Below are 12,692 nucleotides of genomic sequence, written 5' to 3'. Positions count from 1 at the left end.
CTGACCCATGATAGCGAACATGTCACTCCACAACCAGAACGGGGACTGTCAACAGTCTTATAGCATTTCAGTTCCCAACCAATACTATGGCCGCCAGATACCTGCACTGCACATTGATCCTGTGCAGACGCAGCAGAGCACGTTTTCCCAACAACCACGGAGTGCACATAGTGTACGGAGCCAAAGATCTAGCTCATCAGCCTCCTTACATACTCCAAGAACTACTCCACATGCAAGAGATTTCTATCGCATGAACTATCGTCAGATCGATCTCTCTCCGTTGGACAATGGTATTGGATCCCATATGCCGAGGGATTTTGACCTTCTCGATCCACAATATGTACGGCCTTATCATGGCTCGACTGCCAGTAGAGGACCGGAGCCAGCATGGAGTCCGTACAATATGAGGCAATCTCAGTCTGGTAGCTCTCATGATCTTTCTCCTCGATCGAATGTGAATTTCCAGTTCCCATGGGGTCCGGGATCTGACGTTGATAGTCAGGCTTTGCCATCCGACGAGGGTTACGTTTCGCGGAACACTAAGTCGGTCAGAAGCAATGAGCCCGATTGTTTCAACCAGGAATTATCGGCAAGTTTCATGTCAGATGTTAACAACATGCATGTCGAGTCTGCCACAAGCGAGGCTCCTACGATGTCACGGATGCCTTCAGATCAGCGATCCCACGTCAGCAGTCGTAGTGGGAGGTCCAGGTCAAAGAAAGACTTCCCATGCTATGAGTGCCCAGAAGTACTCAAATGCAACTCAGAGTTCAAGTGCGTATGGGCATCACTATGAGATGACCATGTGCTGATGAAGGTGACAGGAAACACATGCTCAAACACAGCAAACCCTTCAAGTGTGACGTAGCCGGCTGCAAAAGAGTAGAAGGCTTCACAACTACGAACGATCTTGAGCGGCATCAGAAAAGCCTACATCGGAAGGACATTGATAAGAAGTCTTATCAGTGTGCAGTGGAGGACTGTAGGAACAAAGAGAAGATCTGGCCACGCCTAGACAACTTCAAGCAGCATGTTGAGAGGATGCACAAAGATGAGAACGTACTCGATCTCGTAGAAAGGTAGATTTGCACATTTCATGCTTGAAGAGTCAGCTAAGCTGATATTGATAGATCGGTATGGCGTCCCAGGCGAGTCGACTCTCCTATAGAGGGTAAAACGACTGTTACACCCCTGGACATTGGGTCAACAGTAGCTGGCATGGAGATTCCCTTCTCCATAAGCCCAACGATGGGCAACATCTCTATGATGGACTTTCCCATGATACAGGATGCCAGATACCTATCTTCGCCAAGCCAGGACTCATTGTTTGTGCCTAAAGCACAGCCAACATCTCGGCTCTCTGGACCTGGGTTTACTTCCGCACCACACAACAGTCGTGTTCAGAAAACGTCGAAGATGATTCGTTCTCGGCACAATGCACCGGGGATACAAGATGCTCTCTCCACTATCAAGGCCGCTCCTGGCGCGTCTGGAAGTAACCATGTCAAGATTCAAAAGTCCTCACAGGGTTCTTCTTTATCCAATGCACCCCAGACTAAGGTTGAGCAGCAAGCGCTAGAGCTCAAGAGGAAGTCTGAACAGCGCTTGCATTCACCGGAGCCTGTGGATATTGAGAGTCGCATACTAGAGTTTCTGCAAAAAGCCAATCGCGACGATAGATCCAGGAGGCCGTCCAAGTCTGAGAAGAATGATGCATTGTTAAAGATGATGGCTGAGCTTGTTAACAAAGGCCCAAGAACCCCCGACACAGAACAGCGTCGCTCCAGCAAGAGCTCTTCAAACAATGACAAGACATGTCCGATGTCTGGCTGCGAATTTGCGGTCGCTCGTGATTGCGATCTGCGTAAGCACATCAAGCGACACAACAGGCCTTATGGATGCACATATCCCAAGTGCCACAAACGCTTTGGCGCAAAGTCAGATTGGAAGCGCCACGAGAACAGTCAGCATTTCCAGCAGGAAGCCTTCCGCTGCGGCGAAGAACTTCAGACAGGCCAGGTCTGTGGTGTGCATCTATACCGCGAAGGAGCATTCAAGAACCACCTAGAGAGGGAGCATAAGATGGCGTGTGAAGTTGCTCAAGAGCGTGTCAACCTCCGCAGGATTGGCAAGAACTGCCAAGGCACCTTCTGGTGTGGCCTGTGCAAAGATATAGTGCGACTCAAAGAGCGACGCAATGCAGCTTGGGATGAGCGGTTTGATCACATCGCGCGTCACTTCGAGAAGGAGAGGAGAAATATCGATGACTGGATCTGTGCTGAAGAGAACCGACCGAAGAAAGAGCTGCTAGAAGAGAAGAAAAAACGAGACTACTTTGACGATGAGGACGAGAGGGAAAAGGACGGCGATGTGGATGCTACCGGAGACGTGGATGACGATGTTCCACAGCCGCGACAGCCGCATCCTCCTCCTCCAAACGACATGCCCAGTATGCTGATGTCAAGCTATGCATCGATGCGACCCTCGCCACTTGCAGGTGATATCGCGCTAGGAACTGCAGTAAAACGACAACGTTCAGAAGATTCGGTATATGACGAACGACACCCAAAGCGAAGACAAACGACCACGGTAATGAATCGCTATTGTGTAAGTTATCTGTTTCAGCTGTTTGTAACAGTGCTAACAAGCACAGTGCGCATGTCAGAACCCTTGCGGTGTTGTAGATGTTGCTTGCGCCGACTGCTCACATCGCGTATGCGCCAATTGCAGTGTTGAAGAAACGGAGGCTTTCATGGATTTCTTCTGCGGAGACTAGTGTATATTTCCTAGCGAAGATCCAGATACCCAGTAGAAAACTTTCGCATATGTGAATTGATGCAAAGTCGAAGAATGTTGTATGCTTAATGGCGCGCCGTGGCTGTCGCGGACATGGTGATGGTGATGACGTTGCAGGGGTGTTGAAGGTCGGCGAAACCAAATGCCGAGGCGTGGAGTTGGAAACGTGTGCTCATGAAGCATAGCTCTCGAGAAGTTCCGTGACGCGGCCTTGCGACCATCAACCTCACCTTCCTTAACTTCTCCTGCAAACATGGCTGCCGCCGTAGATGACGGGCAGCTGCTCAAGCAGGCGACCGGCCGCAACACTCGAGGCTTGCTTCGAGTGATTATCCTGTGCCTCATCGCTGCCGCCGCCGTAAGCAGTCGTCTGTTCTCCGTAATCCGCTTTGAGAGCATCATCCACGAGTGTCAGTACTACAATTGGGGAATGGAAGGGCAATTGACTGACTATGCAATGCAGTCGATCCGTGGTTCAACTTCCGAGCGACGAAATACCTGGTACAGAATGGCTTCTACAGCTTCTGGGACTGGTTCGACGACCGTACGCATCTCCGCCGCATGCCCCGATGCCATATAGCTACAATGGACTGACATGGAATGCAGGAACATGGCACCCTCTTGGACGAGTCACGGGTGGTACTCTCTACCCCGGACTGATGGTCACCAGCGGTGTCATCTACCACGCCCTCCGCGCTCTCGCCATGCCCGTCGACATTCGAAACATCTGTGTCCTCCTCGCGCCTGCCTTCTCAGGTCTTACTGCGCTCGCGACGTACCTCCTGACCTCCGAGATGGTCCCGTCGCCCTCGGCCGGTCTGCTCGCCGCAGCCTTCATGGGCATCACCCCCGGTTACATCTCGCGATCCGTCGCAGGAAGTTACGATAACGAGGCCATTGCCATTTTCCTGCTCGTCTTCACCTTCTTCCTGTGGATCAAGGCAGTCAAGCTCGGATCCATGTTCTGGGGTGCATTGACTGCGCTGTTCTACGGATACATGGTGTCAGCGTGGGGTGGATACGTCTTCATCACCAACTTGCTGCCCCTGCACGCTTTCGTCTTGATCTGCATGGGACGATACAGCCCGAGGTTGTATGTCAGTTATACTTCGTGGTATGCGCTTGGCACGCTTGCGAGCATGCAGATCCCCTTCGTCGGTTTCCTGCCCATCCGCAGTAGCGAGCACATGTCCGCGCTCGGTGTCTTTGGCCTGCTCCAGCTGGTGGCCTTTGTCGACTGGGTTCGCGCACAGCTTCCCGGCAAGCAGTTCCAGACGCTGCTCCGCGCTCTGGTTCTGAGTGTCTTCCTCATCGGTGTCGGAGGACTGGTGCTTCTTACCGTCTCTGGTGTCATTGCGCCCTGGACTGGCCGTTTCTACTCGCTCTGGGATACCGGATACGCCAAGATTCACATTCCCATCATCGCCTCCGTCTCCGAGCATCAGCCTACCGCATGGCCCGCTTTCTTCTTCGATCTCAACATGATGATCTGGCTCTTCCCCGCCGGTGTCTACCTGTGCTTCCGCACTTTGACCGACGAGCAGGTCTTCATTGTCATCTACGCTGTGCTCGCCAGTTACTTCGCTGGTGTCATGGTCCGTCTTATGCTCACTTTGACTCCCATTGTCTGCGTTGCATCGGCAATCGCTTTCTCGCAGATTCTCGACACCTACCTTGACGTCAAGACCCCCAAGCCCGTCACCGAGAACGGCAGCACCGATACCGCTGCAGTCGCTGCTGCAGCTATCCTTCCCGAGGGTCTCCGATCTACACGCAACCCGCTCGTCGGCATCTACTCGTATGCCTCCAAGCTCACCGTCGCCGGAACCGCCGCCATCTACCTCATGCTGTTCGTTCTGCACTGCACATGGGTCACTTCGAACGCCTACTCTTCGCCCTCCGTCGTGCTCGCATCCAGACTTCCCGACGGCAGCCAGCACATCATCGATGACTACCGCGAGGCATACTACTGGCTCAGGCAGAACACCCCTCAGAACGCGAAGATCATGTCGTGGTGGGACTACGGATACCAGATTGGTGGTATGGCCGACCGCCCTACCCTTGTCGATAACAACACCTGGAACAACACGCACATTGCTACCGTCGGCAAGGCTATGAGCTCCAGGGAGGAGGTCAGCTACCCCATCATGCGTCAACACGAGGTCGACTACGTATTGGTCGTCTTTGGCGGTCTTCTTGGCTACTCTGGAGACGACATCAACAAGTTCCTCTGGATGGTCAGGATTGCCGAGGGTATCTGGCCCGATGAGGTCAAGGAGCGCAACTTTTTCACTCCACGAGGCGAGTACCGTGTGGACGAGGAGGCCACCCCCACCATGAAGAACAGCTTGATGTAAGTGATTTAGTCCCACCAACTCCAGCAGCTACTAACAGCATATCAGGTACAAGATGTCTTACTACAACTACAACGCGCTGTTCCCCGCCGGACAAGCCCAGGACCGTGTCCGTGGCGCGCGTCTTCCCGCACAGGGCCCCGAGCTCAGCACCATCGAGGAGGCCTTTACTAGCGAGAACTGGATCATCAGGATCTACAAGGTCAAGGATCTTGACAACTTTGGTCGCGACCATCAAAGCGCCGTATCGTTCGACAAGGGCCACAAGAAGAAGCGGTCCACCAAGAGGAAGGGACCTAGGGTATTGAGAGTTGAGTAGATACGGTGGCCGTATCAAAATCTTGCTAGAGATCTATAGCATTTGTACAAATAAGAAGCCATGTTGGCATTGTTCGCAGGCGGGCGTCTGGGAAGAAATAAAAGAATATTTAAGTCCCATTGTTGGTATCCTTGAGGTGAGTTGCGGTGAGTTTGACTATCATGATCGGAGATGCGGTTTCGCAGTCGCGCAATTCTCCTTGTGCGTCTGCTCTTTCACTTTGACTCTAGTTCGTCGACATGCTTTCTCACATGCTTTTCTAACCATCATTTGTCTACCCCACATCTCTCTCTGTCGCTCCTTCCTCTTAACACCTCCTCGCGCTTTCCCGGTCGCCCACGTGGGACCCACGACCAGTCCTCCGCCTTCCCTCCGCCTTCGAGTCGCACGTCCGCACCTGCTCAAACCACAACATGGCGAACGAAGAACAGAGAAGGGCCTTTGAGTCGTATATGGGCCGCACTGGCGGCAGCGGCAGTAACGGGCAAGGCCAAGATCAAGGCCAGCCAATTCCTCAGTACCCCGGCTCCTTCGCCCGGCCAGCCAATTCGTATCTTTACAATGTGTAAGTGCGCCATTGTCGCCTGAGACCAGAAGTTGGCTGACAGCAAGAATAGACGTAATCATGTTCGGCCCCATCTCATCGACGCCCGCGCGTAGTGCGTCAGCAAATATAGAACCTGGCTTACCCACCGTGTAGCAATTCCAAGGGCTCGGAGTCCCTCCCGCAGCACCCACGCCTCCGCCAGCTGCCTCGTCCGTCGCTTCTTTTCCCGGATACCAGGGTGGATATCCTCCACAAGCTGGATATCCTCAACAGGCTGGATACCCACAGCAGGGTGGATACGGCCAGGGCGTGTACAATCATCTGGGGATCCCACAGCGCCCACCACCGCTCCTAAGCCCTCGGTCACAACAACAGGATCAACAGCAGACACCGCCAGTAGCTGGACCACAAGGGCACGCTCATATTCCACAGGGCTACGACGCACGACCACCGCCTCCGCCAGGATACAACGCCGACTGGCAGTATAGCAATCCAGGTTCTGGGATGGAACGTCGACGAACTGCTCCTCTTACGAGCGCGATGGTACCGTCGTCACGCAACACGCAGCAAGAGATCATGGAGTCAAGATCGAGGCAGACAAGCGAGCAATACCACTACGAACAATACGGACAATCACATGCCGCGCAAGCACCACCTCCGCAGGTAGAAGAAGTAGCTGTGCCAGTTATGCTCTGTCACACCTGCAGTCACTGCGGCGAGATGCGCTCCGCAGGTTTCCATCGCAACAACCCGGTCCTTCCTAACAAGCCCATGATCCCCACACCCTGTCGAAGGTGCAAAAAGAAGGTTGCAGGCGCGCATCGCTCAAGCAGCAGATACAGATACATCAGAAGATGTACGGCCGAGGAACCCTGCGACTGGCCTAGAGAATGTGTCCACATCGACATCGACCATGACGAGCGGAGGGGCCGGAGACAAAATAGAGAGGAGATCTATGTCACGCGTTACTCTCCCAGTCGCCCTCGTGTTGTTAGACGAGAGTCTAGTCAGGCGCGCCTGGGCCTGCGAGTACTTCAACAGCCGACACAAGAGTTTAGGTCCGAACGAAAGCTCAAAACTTCCTCATTGAGTCCTCGCCGCTCTTCCAGGTATGCTGGTGAAGTTTGGCCCCCGCCTGACATCGTCCGCACTAGAGAAACACGGTCGGATGAAGTGTACCCTGCGCCACCTCCACCACTTCCCAGTCTTACCTCGAGATCTGACGAGGTGTGGCCTCCTCCAGACGTTGTCCGTACTCACTCCTACAGGAAGGTCGAGCGAAGTCCACTGCGCCGGGCAAGTTCAAGGATCATCGAGCTCAGTCCGTCGCCCCCGCCGCCGACAAGATCTTCGAGAGTTGTTTATCGAAGCGAATCTCAGGAACGTCGGACTAGGAGTGCAAGTAGATCTCCAATTCGTGTTAGCCTCCGGGCTGAAAGGCGAAACGAGGAAGCGGAAGCTCGTCTCATGTCGCATCCGAGGCCGTACCACCCGATTGGATCAGAGCAGCGTAGCTTTCTCAAGGCGTCGGATGAAACTTCGAGCAATGCTGATTCTATGCCACGTCGCCGTTTGGATTCACCTAGTCGGAGCATCCTGAAGCCCCTAGGCACCGAGCACGAAACCTCCCACAGGCGAAGAGATACCATGCGCGAAAGTCAGCAGAGCATGCGCGTCGAAGTCGGAGGACCTCGTGTTCACTTTGGTGGTGGAAGAAGGCAAGAAGAGCCAGTACTTGAGCCAAGAGGAAGATCAAGGTATGCCGACGAACGAATGGCGAGTGGCGACAAGTACGAGCATTACCGAGAGTATTCCCGCAGTCGGGTTGTAGACGATCCTCCACAAGAGCCACTATCCCAGGACTTCGAGAGGATCCGTATACGGCACTCATCGCCATCTCCAAGAAGGGAGTACGAAGAGGAAATTCGCATTGATCGACAGCGCCGTATTTCACCTTCTCCTCCGCCCTCAAGACGGTTTGAAGAGGTACTCGTGCGGAACATCTCTCCTCTTCCCGCACGTCGCACACCCCGTCTCCCGCCCACTCCTCTGTCACCTGAACGACCACCACGACCACCACGGCCACTATTTCGCCATGTCTCCCGCTCACGAGCACTCGAACGCACTCGTTCTATGACTCCACCGCCTAGTCGCCGAAGACAAGAAGATGATGATACCGATTCGGAGAGCGCAAATTCAGCTGAGATCAATGATATCAGGAGCTGGAAGGGTATCGATGAAAATGGACAACCTGCTACATTTGTGGAAGAGAGGAGGGCGGTGAGGATGATCGATCAGGGAAGTGATAGAGGTGGGCTTGCGAGAGAGTATCGTGAGATGGGTAGAGGCCCGAGGCTGGATACGAGAGAGCGAGTGACTAGTCGAAATTGGAGGGATGTCTAGGCTGTTGGGGGTGATGAGTGTGTAAAAGCTTGGCACAAGCGAGTTGTGTGGTTGCTATGCGATGAGGCAGAGCATGCTTGGAATGGTTTTGAACGATTACTGATGCATAGATACCTACGATACCTCTTTAGATTTCTTTCAATGTCCTGTTTTCAGCGAAGGCAGACCTTGGATCAGGTGATGTCGGATTCGAGCGATTCTCTACTAACATATTCCACGGAAGATAAACGCACAGACCTTTGACGGTGCATATATAAGCTCACAGCGTGCCGCTTCCTTACTTTCATACCATCTTTCAGACCTGAAACATATTCAAAAAAGCAAAGCCGCTCAATATGGAGTTTCTCCTGGCTTTCAAAACTGCACTGCTGAAAATCCTATGCTGAGAAGGACGCTTTCTCTTCTCATTCCTTTACTACTTTCTAAAAAGACGAATCTCCAAAATAACTACTGCACAAGGCATATGTCTGTGGGTTCTCCGCCAGAGGTTTCTCCAAATTTTCAGATCAACATGCCATGTGCGCATTCCAAAAACGTCAACGACGCGGCTATGGCTAGGAAGTGTTCGCCATCGCTCTCTTCCACAATGTCCTTGTTTTCGGTGTGAGAAAAGCGTAAAGAAAAGATTCGATGAGACTGAGTATTTACTTTCATGCACAAAAGATGTAGCAGCTATATCACATGGCGTGAGTAGTGCTGGGTCGGGTATAAAATATCGACCTGGTACTGCTCTTCTCCTTGCATACACTCACATTTTCCCACCAAAAAAATACCTACGATTGGTTTTCCATGTTCAAAAGAGTACGAGAGGGTTGCTATGTGTTCTGCGTTGTTTAAATCAAAACTACAGGCGATCGCCCTGTGTGTGAGCAGGAACTCGAGACATGTTGAACGTATGTTTGAGTGTACGCTGCAACGTTCAAATAACAAGCTTCGATGTTCTGGTCGGAAAATACGGGTTAGAAACACGTACTGGAGCTTTGCATGGAGAAGACCAAAGAGACTAGATGTGCCGTTGTCGAATAAATGAACACATGTGTTCATCTTCAAAAACACGAGGATGTCATGTGATGGTTTGAGAGTGCTCAGACAGTCACTAATTATGCGCCAACACTATGGTGTTCGCTGATATGTATTGATGCTGAATAGCTGGTCCGCAACATACTTGGCCATAACTTGTATGACGAAGCTAGCATAGCGCACTGACCGCTCACATATATAAAACCCCGTTCCTGTTCCTCACAGTCTTCCTCTTATCACCCTAAGCTGCTCGGTCTCCAACTCAAAATATTGAGATGCTCTTTCATGTATTCTTACCAAAAAAATCGAGGGCGTTGAATTATGTCCTGGCGCGAGCTGAGAACGGAATTCATCCAAGGGCAATTGACAATCAAAATGCACAACTCTAAAGAAGTATGTCCGTCTCGACGATACGAGGAACCTACACACATCTGAGTTCTGTTCTCTTTCTCTTTTTCATATCTCGGGGGCTCCTTGCCCGCCTTCGATATATTAAAACTATACGAGACCAATCCCATGGCCGATCCTCCTGGACTCTAGAACAAAATCAAAAGGATGCAATACCATGTCCAAGGAGAAGAGAACGATGGATACACATGTAACTCCACAGTTATCCTTTTTATGGTTAGAATGCCAGTAGTTTTGAGACACGAAAAGGATATGCTTAGTACACATGAGGCGCTCGCACTTGACATGAAACCAATGGATGAAAATACCATGCTTCGACTGCATCTGACACAGATCGCACACTCATATAGCTGTCGAGAACTGATACAGACGGCTATGTAAAGCATGTCATCTGCGCTTTGCGCTTCTGCACTCTGGACTACTCTCTTTTGCGAGGTAGTACTTCAAAATTGCTACGACTGTCAGATGGCGTTTGTGTCCCAAAATGGCAACAGAGAAAGAGTTATGTGCAAATTTTGGCTGTCTCTCGTATTCTGTTGCTTTGCTCCGACCTCCATTGGTGTATGCTGGCAAGACAGTGCTGAGCCGAATGTTAGTAGCTGCTTAAAATGATCCTGCAAGATGTAGAATAACGGCGCACTTGAAGTGAGAACCAAAAGAAGAGCACTTCGGTGTTAGATCATGGGCAATGGTAATCTTTTCAGACATTACTTGTTCAGCTATGCAAATGTATGGCATTTACATGGAACAAAGGAGCTAATCTGACATGGTGATGTAAGTGTAAGAAGGCCATGCCATCATTCGCTCTAGGGCTACATACAAGCCCCCTTTCACCGATGAGAATGATATTCAGCTAGTTCGATCGTGGGCGCAGCTATAGTCTTGCGGTCCTTGGTCCATACCATCATCGGCCCCTCGTCCTATGCTGACTCCAACACCTTACTCTGCAACGAGCAGAGCTCTACAATCGTAGTCACACTCCCCACTTCTTGCCGGGCAGCCTGCAGACGCTCCTTCACCAGTTTTTCAGTAGCCGTCTCAGCTTCCCGTGCTGTCTTGCCCCATGCTGCGACTTCTTTCGAACCAGCGGGCAGGAGATGGCTTTCGCCGGAGAGTCGAAGAAGCGCTTCTTCAATGTCTTGGTCTGCGGATGCTATCTGACTCTGGAGGTATACAGATTGCTGGAGTAGAGAACGCTCGTTGTTGGCAATTTGAGTGAGATGCGGGAGGTAGGGCAAGAGTTTGGTAATCGGCCGGACAAGCTTCGTTGTTGCGGCTTTGCTGTCTTCGTTGGGTGTGGTTTGACCGTCGTTCTGATCGTCAGTCTGGACATCCAACGGTTGCTGGAGGCTTGCGTGAGCTTCGAGCAGACTAGCACGAGCTTCAATGTACTTGTTGTACGATTCTCGTATCTGTGTTTCTGCTGACGCAAGATCGACGGGTGCCGTGACGCTGACTGGACGTTTGACGGGTGAGGCATCCTCAAGGAAAACACTGTCCTCCTCCATCTTGGCTAACTCCCCTTGCACCCAATCAACGAGCTCGTCTCTTGCTCGCTCGAGTGCATGAACTTGCGCCTGTAAGCTGGGCTCACCCGGCATCTCGTCTTGGGCCTTCTGCCTCGCGGCCTGGGCGCGCTCCATGGCTGTTCGCGCCTCGAGAACCTCCTGCTTCAGCTTGAAGACCCAGTTTTGATCATCTTCGGCTTGCGATAGTTGCTCTAGCCTCTCGGCGGGTAAGTCTGGTTGCTCGCCGATGGCGCTTCTGATGGAAGCTCTTGGGTCAGCCGCAGCGGTCGATGGCTTTGCGGTGAGAAGCTTGTCTAGAGATTCTTGGATGACCTGAAGTTCTGCATAGCGCCGGCGCTGTCGTAGTAAAGCAACATAGCCTCGCGTAACTTCGTTGTCGTATTCTGATTCTGGCTGCGTTGGGTTCTCGTCTACGTAGCGGTTGCGTAAATCTTCTAATGACGTCTGGAGTTCACGGTGTCTTGTTTGCGCTTGGGAATTGGCCCGCAGAGCCTGTAGATATTCCAAACGAGTGTCCTTCAGGCCTGGAGGGTTGGTGTTGGCCGCAGATAGGTTCTGTGGGCACTCATGGTTCAGATGCTGGTTCTGGGTCGCTGCATTGACGGGCCTCAGGCTTGAGGTAAGATACTTGGAAAGAGCGCGTCGAATCCTTAGCGTGTCTTCCCGATTGTTTATGTATGACGACAGTGCGCGGTCGACTTCGGGTATCGGACATGTTGTTTGGGCTGGCATAATCGGAAGTTGTCTGCACCCCGCAACAAAGAGAATAGATAAAACGAAAGCGAACCCGGGATTCTGCGCGGATCTTTCAAGAATGGACTAGTTCTGGTGATCGCATTAATTAGATGTCACGAGGGGTCGCTTTTGAACGCGTTCAGGGTACTGACAACGTCGAGATGTCAACGGGACGGCATTTCGATAGCTCTGGAGCTAGTCCAGAATGGATTTGAAGCTTTGGCTAGCGCAGATCACGAAAACACGTGCCCGCACGCTTGGCGATTGCACAAGCCCAAAGACAACACGTCGGGTGTGAGCACTCGTCTGCATCAGGAAGAGTTGAGACGGTGTCTCTCGCGGTACAACACCTGTCGATCTGAATTTATAGGGTGTCTCTGCTGAAATACTGCCGATAGTCTGCCCCCTATTGGCAGCTCCTGCAAGCTCAGATACAGAGTAATCGTGGCTTCTATGCTGATGTCATATTCATTGAGCTTGCATTCCCACCAGGGTTCTGCCATGAACACATTGGCGTGCCATCGGAACGCGGGCGGAAGTGAAGGAGAGTTGACTTTGTTCTGTCGTTTCAAAGATGCGCC

At 52.0% G+C, this 12,692-nt stretch overlaps 3 protein-coding genes across 3 annotated transcripts; 2 read left to right on the top strand and 1 right to left on the bottom strand.

Annotated features, from left to right (window-relative positions):
• Window positions 1–1,051: 1,051 nt before the first annotated feature.
• Window positions 1,052–2,736, top strand: J4E84_006035 (uncharacterized protein; the record flags this gene model as incomplete). Its single annotated transcript, XM_049388627.1, has 2 exons — window positions 1,052–1,059; window positions 1,149–2,736. The coding sequence occupies 2 exons, from the start codon at window positions 1,052–1,054 to the stop codon at window positions 2,734–2,736; spliced, it is 1,596 nt and encodes a 531-aa protein (XP_049243526.1).
• Window positions 2,737–3,049: 313 nt separating this feature from the next.
• Window positions 3,050–5,469, top strand: STT3 (oligosaccharyl transferase stt3 subunit; the record flags this gene model as incomplete). The annotated part of the gene is made up of 4 exons (XM_049388626.1): window positions 3,050–3,206; window positions 3,260–3,340; window positions 3,403–5,149; window positions 5,199–5,469. The coding sequence occupies 4 exons, from the start codon at window positions 3,050–3,052 to the stop codon at window positions 5,467–5,469; spliced, it is 2,256 nt and encodes a 751-aa protein (XP_049243525.1).
• Window positions 5,470–10,767: 5,298 nt separating this feature from the next.
• J4E84_006033 (uncharacterized protein) lies at window positions 10,768–12,108 on the bottom strand (the record flags this gene model as incomplete). Its single annotated transcript, XM_049388625.1, has 1 exon — window positions 10,768–12,108. The coding sequence occupies one exon, from the start codon at window positions 12,106–12,108 to the stop codon at window positions 10,768–10,770; it is 1,341 nt and encodes a 446-aa protein (XP_049243524.1).
• Between the last annotated feature and the right edge of the window lie 584 nt (window positions 12,109–12,692).

The sequence above is a fragment of the Alternaria hordeiaustralica genome (genome assembly GCF_023758085.1).
Source record: "Alternaria hordeiaustralica strain BMP 2776 chromosome Unknown scaffold_11, whole genome shotgun sequence".
Classification (NCBI taxonomy): domain Eukaryota; kingdom Fungi; phylum Ascomycota; class Dothideomycetes; order Pleosporales; family Pleosporaceae; genus Alternaria; species Alternaria hordeiaustralica.
The sequence above is the reverse complement of the archived record's forward strand: the minus strand, read 5'-3'. Positions and strand labels throughout refer to the sequence as shown.